This window comes from Montipora capricornis, chromosome 4, assembly GCF_036669925.1.
Source record: "Montipora capricornis isolate CH-2021 chromosome 4, ASM3666992v2, whole genome shotgun sequence".
Lineage (NCBI taxonomy): Eukaryota > Metazoa > Cnidaria > Anthozoa > Scleractinia > Acroporidae > Montipora > Montipora capricornis.
Window position 1 is genome coordinate 45,907,991 of NC_090886.1, and position 9,770 is coordinate 45,917,760.

Sequence of the window (9,770 nt, forward strand, 5' to 3'; positions counted from 1 at the left end):
ACTAAAGCTGGCGGTTCGACTGACTAGCAGTCTAATATTCCCGGGGAGTGATGGGTGGGGCGCGCGATCCTTCTCGACTAGAAAGATTACTAGTGTAAAAAGTTTCAATTCGTCGCGATCAGTTGGGCATTTGACAATCGCATTTTGCTTTCTGTTTTCCAATCAGATTATCTGGCGCAAGTTTCTTTTTTCAATCTTTTAAAAGGAGAAATCCAAAGTTATTCCGATTAATTTTTCAAACGCTTTCGACCCAGCGCTTTAAATTTGGCACAAAATATTTTTATGTAGTTCTAATATATAGATTTAGCCAAGCCTAAAACCAGAGCTCCCGGATTATTTATTTTTTCAATAAGTTACCCTGGTTTGGGCCTGCGATCCTATCGAAACCCAGTATCTGGTGAGAGGTAGGCCTTTCCGATTATGCTCGTAAAACTGGAATTTTATTATTATGGGTGGATGTACGCAGTACGGCGGTCGTAAGGTTACCATATTTTCTTACCCATTGTATTCTGCAAGAGGCTCCGCTATAAATAAAAATCCATAGCTATTTGTGCCCCGCAAACTGTTTGAAAAAAGGACACAGCGAAGCTTCAGACTCTTGAGTTTGAAACCAATGCTACTAGAAATCTAAGGGGGCATGACAAACAACATTATCAGAAATGGAATCAAATAACTTGGATAGCGGTGAATCCTTTGATGCCAAAAAGAATGCGTACTGAAGCAAAAAAAAAATTCAAAAGGAAAACAAAATATTTGAAAACTGTTCCCTTTTTCTTCCCTAACCTTCTCTCGCTCATCTAGGGACTCCATTTTTGTACTTTAAAATAGCAGCATTGCAATTAATGTATTTTGAGTGTGTTTATACCGATATGTCGGCTTAGATGAAGAAAACGGGAACGACAAACTGAAGTTCTAAGACTTTTTGAAACTTTACCATGCATTTGGACGACTGGATTTCAATTAGAACAATAGCATGCTGATAAAACGTCGGAAAAAAAGAAGAAAAACCAGCCACAGGTTAAATGCTGTAAAGTTTGTTTATTTATCACTACTGCAGTGGTACACACTATTGGCCACGGCTAATACCTGTTTCACACAACATTCAAAAGCACTAGTTATATTACATAACAATAAATAAATTATCATATATAACTTATGATAATTTACTCAACTTCACAGTCATAAACTCTGCACAGAGATGAGCTGTTTTGAGACTGACAAGTCCCAGATCTTAATTCGTGTCCGTGTTCAACTATGGTAGTGCCACCACTGTAATTTCTAATAAATTTCAAGAATGCGCGCCTCATCTCCACATACTGAAAGGAACTGAAGGCCAGGCCAGTTAAAGCAGACATATCTACATAATTAAGCTGAGGTAAGAAATTCTGGAGAATCTTCTTCTGTACTGGCTACATTACATGGGAAAAATAGTCAAGCAGGGCAACCCACACAGCAGAAACATATCTCGATATTGATCTAATGAGCGTGGAATAAATCGTATCTACAATCCAAGACAAATTGATTGGGAGAATTCCTGTAAAGTAACTCCTATCCTATGCACAAGATACACTATTGCGCAGGTGCCTGATCGACTTTCCACTTGAGGAAAGCAGTTGGAGTGTAGCTTACTTGCTAATTGTTTTAATAAAGAGGCAGGAGTGAAATTATAACCATCATCTGGTCAAGCGCTTTTAATATTCGTCGATGTGCCGTTAATGCACAAAAAAGTAACTTATGTAAAACCTTTTAAACCCTGGGTAGTGAATGTACGGTATTTAAATATTTAAAATAATCTGTTCAATAATCATCTATGAAAGTATGCAGTAATGGTAACCAGGGATTTTCAAAAATGTTATTCCAAATCTTTTTTTGTGGGAGGTGTTTGTTCTCCGGACTGCACGTAGTGCGAATGTGTGGTCATTACCGACCCCAGAGTTTCTCTCTTCTGCGCATGTTCTCTGGCGTAGGGTAGGTAAAAACCAACAGCTCTAAGAACGAGAATGGAATTGATGAACAACGGTTGGTAGGTGTCTGTGAACTAATGCAAGAAAAGGGCGACTGACAACATCAGCAAGAACACACCGAAGGTCATAGTGACACCAGAGGAGCCTCCAGAATCCATTGCTACTCTAGGCACCGTCGTGGTAGCGCGGACAGTAGCCGTGACGGTAACGGTTGTGGTGACTGTCTTGGTAATAGCACAAGGTGATGGGGTCGGGGTGATGGTGTCTGCGGAGCGTGGGAAACTTGCTTTGACAATTCGGTTGTTGAGTGGCTGCACTGGACGGTAATTTCCAAATTCTGGTAAAGTGCCGTTCTTTTCGAGCCTTCGCAAAAGGTCCAGCTAAAACGAAAAGAAATGTTTGATACATTTCCTCAAACCATCAGTTCCAAAGATTCCACATACGCAAATTCGAGAAACCTTATAGATGCATGGTAAACACGACTTACGTAAAACTTAAAATAATGGGGAAATGATATCAAATGTCATATATTTGAACTTCGGAATCAAATTAAATGATTTCTTATGAGAATGACGATGGGTTTTATAAGACTTCTATAACTAAATGGAGTCCGTAGTTCAAATATATATTAGGAAGTTTAAGAAACTACGACGGGTATGGTATATGTACTACGTATATTTTTGATCTCTTTATTTACTTGACTCATTCATAAAAACTGAAAAAAAGGCCTCTCTTTGGGATCAAAAAAGCCTGGGCCACGCCCAGATTGGTCTCTTTTAGGGGCTTCATTTACAATTTCTGACGAGCATCCCCCCCCCCCCCCCCCGGGGAAATCACCAAATTTGAGGTTTCGACAACAGCATGAGCATACAGATGTGAATCTTTCATTTTCTATTTTTACTCTGACACGGCTCATACCAATGTAATTTTGGGATACTCGGCCCACATCGTACGCCGAACGTGAACGAGATGGAATAATCGCGGAGGACTTTGTTTAATGTAAGGGAATAAATTTAACTGATTCTTGATTTTTGATTCTGCCTCAGTAATGACTACAGCTAGAAACTAAAATGTTCTGGCTTCCTATAAAGCAAATTTCAAAGCCATCGCCTTTTAAAGTAGAGCCGAGCGCACCAACCAATGTAGCTTAGTTATTACTTCGACTGTACCTGGTATTGCGATATGAAGACATGGTCCCTAAACACAGTCCACGTGACAGATTCCAGACAGGTAGGAGTGGTCAGAGAACCATTGTACCGGAAGAACTTAGTCTTGTCGGCAGGCAATAGATCGTGAAACGAAAAGGCTGGAACATCGCTCACTGCGGTGACTGTAAAGAAGGCCAGAACAAGATACGACGTTAGTCCACAATGACCTAGCAGCTGATATGGTATATCCGTAGGGAAGAAAAACCTTTTAGAGTTGTTTTCATTATTTGAGCTCTATTTTCGAAAAAACGCACTTACATATCACTAAAAAACCAACATCACTACTTACAAGACTTAGTAAGCCTGTTGGCAGTTTCGAGGAAAGAGAACGCTGTGTTGTTGTGTTCTCCAACCTGAAACAGGAAGACAATCAATTAACCTCTTTTATGCTCGATTCTAATGTCATCTAAAAAGAAAGAAAGAAACCTATCGCCATCATCATCCTCATCATCAAAGTTGATTCTTACCTCAATCAAAAGACCAAGAACGGCAAGACCATCGGGTTTATCAATTGCTTCTGCGATGTTGGCATATTTTGTGTTGTAGCTGACAAAGTGTAACTGTAAAAGAGTGCAAAATATTTTACTCATGTTCCTGTGACATAGTTATGCGTTGACGACATAACTAAGAGATGTGAATGATCTAGTTATAGATCGCTGAGAAACAGAGGAATTCGTTACTTCTGTGCCGAAGAGAAAAAGGTATCAAGACAGTTATCATTGAGTGTAAAAAAAAATCCTTTGCCACTGATAAGTGAAGATTAAAGAATGGAAATCACTATTATCGTTTGTTTTACATACCTCTGCAGCATATTCCTTTCCGTCGACAGTGTGTTCTGATCCGACCATGTTGTTGGCTCCCCAATGAAAATGAAACTGAACTGTTGTATAAACGCCATTCAGTCCTCCACCACTCACATTGTACACTCTGTGAGGAAAGGACATCTCCAGGGCATGGCCATTGTTGGAAGCAGTGAAAGTCTTGTTTAGTGTCTTGTTGTAGTTTTTTAGTGTGAAGGTACCCAGTTCTTTGTCGACAAATACTTTTGCAGTTTCGATGTCAATTGGTGATTGTCTTTTTCCAGTGCTGCAAGCTCCCTTCCAATTTTGCGGACCTACAATTTTAAGCGATAACAATGTCATAAGGCTTGCTAACTTTTCAAAGTTTGTATAAAAGATTTTCGTATACTTGAGACAAAGAATCCTCACCATCTAAAGCATTTGGATTGTAACTCCATTGAGCTAAAAGAGAAAAAGACAAAAAGGGCGATGTTAGTACACGCTTTGTCTTGTCTTTGTCTTATTTTCTGTTTGCTAGTGCACGATTTTCAGTTCAAAAACTGTAACGTGGGTCATTTATGAAGATAACAGAAACTAAATACCAAGAGCAGGCTGAGAAGGAAGCATTTTACTTATACAGTAACAGCTGATATTAATATTTGTCAGAACTTGTATCTGATATTTGGCAATCAGAAAGATGTTGAGTCGTCGATATTGAATATCGGCAACTGGGAAATTAACTGTTTAGTTTGAGTTATATAGGATTTCTAAATTTTTTAAATTAAACTTTCTGAATAAAGAGTGTTCATCAGTTTCCTTTTGCGGCAGAAAGAGTAACGTTACAAGTATGTGTTCTATAGACACTAAGAAAACATAAAAGCCATGCAAACTAGTAGCTTACCAACGGCAAATGATGCCCAAGCGACACTGAGAACCGCGGCTAAAAAAAACTGATTCATATTGACTATGTAAGCTGTGGAAAAAAAGACAAAACAATCAGTGTTAAGCATACGCAAGCAATATTAATGGGTGGACCCTGGCAAGTGGCAAAAATGGACGTAAGACAGATTGGTCTTTTTTGTCTCATGGTTTCAAGCAGATGAGCCGAAGGAGAGGTCGGCCTTAAGTAACACAACATTAGCTTCTGTTATCTTAGAATTTCTGTTAACAGATCGATACTTGTCGGGAACGTACTATAGTAATATTTAAGGACGACTTTAAAGATAAGGTACTGTATTATGTTTAAAACCGAGGCCGTTTGCAATACCTAAGTGCAAACTACTTATCGGTTTCATATAGATGAAAGACATTAAAATTCCAGCTGAAAAAATAGCAAAAGAAACTAAAGGAGTACTCGTCAACAAAATTAATTATTCCATCATTGATCATTTTCCCAGTTTTTGGCGACTTCTGTCAAGTGTTCAGAGTATTCAAGTATTCAAGTATCAAGAGCGTTCAAATATTATTTTGCTTGACAATTACTAGGCCGGGAAACATCAATTGTTTCCGAAAACTGCCTAAATGTTTTTCCATCGAATTCCCCTGAGAATTCTTAGTGAAACTAATCTCTCCTTAATGATTGGATGAGATCCGTTCTAGAATCATATTCGACACAAAAAGGTGTAATTCAAATCGCGGATCTAGTTTAGTGGTCTACTAGTCCCGAGAGCCTATTGAAGCGCAATAATAAACCATCCGAAATAGAAGTAGGAAAGGGATTCCACTCCCTACGTTTGGAGCACCCCAGCTTTTTCAAGTACTGCCACATGGTTATACTGATAAAAGTCCTTAATGCACGCGAACGCACGTGAGGTCCTTAGTGCACGTGATGCTTCTATCGGGTTGTATCAGGGATGCCTCATCGTTACTGATAAAAGTCAAAGTTATAAACACGTGAGGTCCTACACGTGAACATTATTATAAAAAGGTAATATTCACTGCAGCACGTGAGGACACATGATTATATGTTAGGAGACGGAAGATATTACCGAGCACGTGAGTACACAATATATCGCATGCACGTGACGTTATGTCAAATATGAGTTATTTATAGACCCTATGCAAAAATGGCTGCATTTAAATTATTCTTTTGTTCATATTCAAAATAGCCCAACTAACCTCGTATTTGAGACAAAAATTCTAAAGAATTTGTTATCCCGAACGAGGTTAGTTGGGCTATTTTGAATATGGACAAAAGAATAATTTAAAGGCAGCCATTTTTGCATAGGGTCTATTTTAGTTGTCAAAAACATTTCCACCTTAAAAGGGTGGGTGTATTTTTGTAAAGAATATTCATAGCTTTAGTTTCAAGACACTTGACGTAAGGTAATCTTTCTGTTCATTTCGGTAACCCCATGCATTGGAAAAAAAATGGTTTTAATTCCTTTAGAAAGAAAGACTATAGCCGACTTCAACACCAAAAATTACCGACCCATCCGTAAAAAGGTCAGACGCAAAAAATATCAAAGATGTTGTAATTTTAACAATATTGTCCAAGCTGATACCTTAATTTAGGTGTTAATGAGTTCTTTTATTTGCGAATTTTGGTCAGGACACTAATTATTTCTGAGATGATAAGAAAGAAAATTGGTTTCGTCCGAGATACATAGAGTGCGTGCAGAAGAGACAAATAAGACATTTGACAGGCTCTTGGAACAACGTATTGGCCTATGCCAAAGCAGTAATCCGTCTCGGTTCACTTTGATTTGTTTTGTTCATTGATTTTATGCTACCGAGCCTTGTAGCTGGGACGTAAAAGCCTAAGAATGCAAGCATATTAAACACCAGAGTTCTTCAACTTTCCTTTTAGTTCCAATCTCTTTCATTTCCTCTCCAGACACAACAAGACAGGTGAAATGGAATAAGGTCATTAACGAGGATCTTACTTATAACATCGTCAACCTATTGATATTGTGTCAAGATTGCCAATAGATTACGTTTAATTTCCCGTAGGATGTAAAAACGAAACTAAAAGTCAATGCGCTTCGTTGTTTCTACACCCATATAGATTCGGTTCACGAGAGAAATAGCCAAATTAAAAGCATAAGAAAATTAATGAAGTTCTTGCTTTTTGTTTAAAAGTTTAAAGAAGCACTTTTAACTGAATAATATTCAACTCGATCAGCATGATCAATCCCGGTTTAGAAGAGACTTTTTCCTTTGCCCCAAAAACTACTTTGAGGGAAACCAGGAATGGCATCTTTTTAAATAATCAGTGCTCAACTGAGAGGAAAACCACATTTTCAGACAAGGGTCAACACAGCTAAGGTCGAATTAAAAGCTCATAAACTGAAGAAATTTCCGAATGCAAAAGTACCGATCCACAGGACACCCAAGCTCAGAGCACACAAAAGCATATCTTTCTGTATGCTACATTGAGAAGGGAAATCATGGAAAAGCGACGTTGAAAGTGAAACCAAAACATTGGCTTACAATCGAAGTCTCTATCTTTCGTATGACCAATTCATTAAAGACCATCATTTACTCCGGCCATGTGAAGCTGCTTATCATGATAAACATCAAGAATTCCGGCGTATATTAGCAAGTAAAATCATTAAAACGTTAGATGTAGGATCTATCCGAGAATTACGATAACGTGGCAAAGGTCTGTATGTTTCAACATTAAAAGGTTTCTTTTCGTTTCTGTCCAAAAGCAGATGGTTCGTACATTCTAATATTATCCACAGCGGGAAAAAACAGGTACATCACGGAACAGAAATCTCAATTCAAAAGAAATTCTTCGAGTTGGCAAATTGTAAAAACAAATTGGATTTTGATCGGTTTAAAACACTTACGCAAAAATTGCGGTAAACGATCTTAAGGCAGGCGTGCATTTGAGTCTTTTTTTTAAACTATACCTTGCCCTTGTTTGCGTTTTCTCGCAATCTGTCAGTTTTTACTGAAACGTCATGGATTCACGATTTCCCTTTACTTCAAATTTTTAAATTACTTGACGCAAGGTGTTTTGGAAAGAAAGTTGATCAACTTAAAAAGTTGTAGGTGCGATGGTTAGAGATAATTATACCGGCGTCTCGAAATTCCTTAATCTCAATAAACACTTATCACGCATACACAACTGACGGTTAGAAACCATTGTATACAAAGCTATTTATCGTTGTCGTGTCATCGTCATCATCGTCTCTTCCAGTTACAAAATTAATCACATCTACCACAAATGCGTAATTTACCTTGAAATTGAAGACCTCTCTTTTTGAAGATATAGCTTGAAAATGTGTGCTGCTTGACTTCAAATAGGAAGAAATAAGATCCCAGATGAATTAACGAGTTAAGACTGAAGCTACGAACCAGAAATTTCAATTATTTCTGAGTGTCAGGATCGCTGCGATCGCTGGAAAATATCTAAAACTATGTAACGTGGAGTTTCTGGAAGTTTTGATCAGCAGTCGAAGCGATCTCGGAAAACACTGAAAAAATTGGAAAGTTTTGCAATTTTTATACCCTCAGCTCTAAGATAGGATTCCTGTGATATTGTCAATATTGCAATATTCTAAGTTTCTAAGTAAGGAGTATTTTGATATTTGTGATTTCTTTTCGTCTTTGTTTTCCTGTTTCTACCAAACACTGACGTTATGCAGTGGGCTTCTTGCGCAAAACGAGTAACATTTTCAACACTGTCGTAAGAAAGATAAAAAAATATTTTATCGTAGGCAAAATTAAGGTGCACAGAATTTGTTGATTTGGGGCAAAACATCTGACAAAAGATACCCAATTAATTGTTCATAAAATGAGGCATGAATCTTGAAGCTGATATGCAAAATTGAATTATGAAAGGCTCACGTGATATCGCGCTTATTGCCGAATATACAAAATTTTGATTAATGACGAACATTACAATTGACAGCTCGCGTTTTTAGCAAACGTGAGAAGAACAAACATAAAGAGACATCCCCGAGGGGAGACACTATCATTCTTCGCAGGAAATGACGCAACATCCAGGGACCAATGTTTTGGTTTACGACGCTGGGCAAGTTTGGAACGCTCGTGTGTTGCTAAGGTCGGCTGCTAATTTCGACGCTCTTCAAGTGTAATGAAGCCTGAGAATTAAAGCTTTTCCGATAGCGTACTTGTACGAAATGTAGAACAGTTTCAACTTTATGGTATGTTTTTTTTTTTTTCAAACTAAGCTTCGACTTCTGACTGGTTGAGTTCAAAGCGCCTGTAGCGTCTTTCCTGTAAATCTAGTGTGCCATATTGGGCAATTAATATTCGATACGAACTTTGAGGAACAATGGAATATCGACGCTTCGTTGTAGAAAATGGCCATGGTTTCTAGTCAAATTGTGTCACACGATGAGTAAGTATTTCCTTACTCCGATATTGCCATTATGTTCTAAAATAATATAAAGTCATAGTTGAAAGACGAATATAGACCTAAGGCTTGTTTCGTCTCTTGAAACCTCTTAATTCTATAACAGACAGGTGTAATATCGCAATGCATTATCGTGATGATTTTATTGTTCTGGGAAAAGATTGTTATTTCCTAACGTAAATCGCAGGATCGAGTTAACTTTCTGGGACATGAAATCGCTCTCTCAAAATAAACGCCGCAAACAGAGCAACCAGATAGCAACGTATAGCGTGCTTGTCGTAAAGTGTGTAATGAAAAGAAAATAGTTTTTTTCGAGTCACGCAGTGGTCATGTGATATTTTTTTATACCAGTGATGTCACTCCCCAAGGTCGTAGAAATTTTTTGCGCCTTCTCTCTCTGCAACAAGCGTATGATGACATCAACTAAATCAACTGATATGTGAAGTGCTAGGTAATTCAAGACAATAACAAAAACACGATTTTATGTGGA

The 9,770-nt window shown here is 37.9% G+C and overlaps 1 protein-coding gene across 1 annotated transcript; it reads right to left on the bottom strand.

The window, feature by feature from the left end:
• Positions 1-1,020: 1,020 nt before the first annotated feature.
• On the bottom strand, positions 1,021-8,377 carry LOC138047116 (carbonic anhydrase 2-like). The gene is made up of 8 exons (XM_068893841.1): positions 8,139-8,377; positions 4,853-4,924; positions 4,381-4,413; positions 3,973-4,286; positions 3,640-3,732; positions 3,462-3,525; positions 3,134-3,294; positions 1,021-2,344 (listed from the first exon to the last, which is right to left on the bottom strand). The coding sequence occupies exons 2-8, from the start codon at positions 4,908-4,910 to the stop codon at positions 2,039-2,041; spliced, it is 1,029 nt and encodes a 342-aa protein (XP_068749942.1). The 5' UTR covers positions 4,911-4,924; positions 8,139-8,377; the 3' UTR covers positions 1,021-2,038.
• Between the last annotated feature and the right edge of the window lie 1,393 nt (positions 8,378-9,770).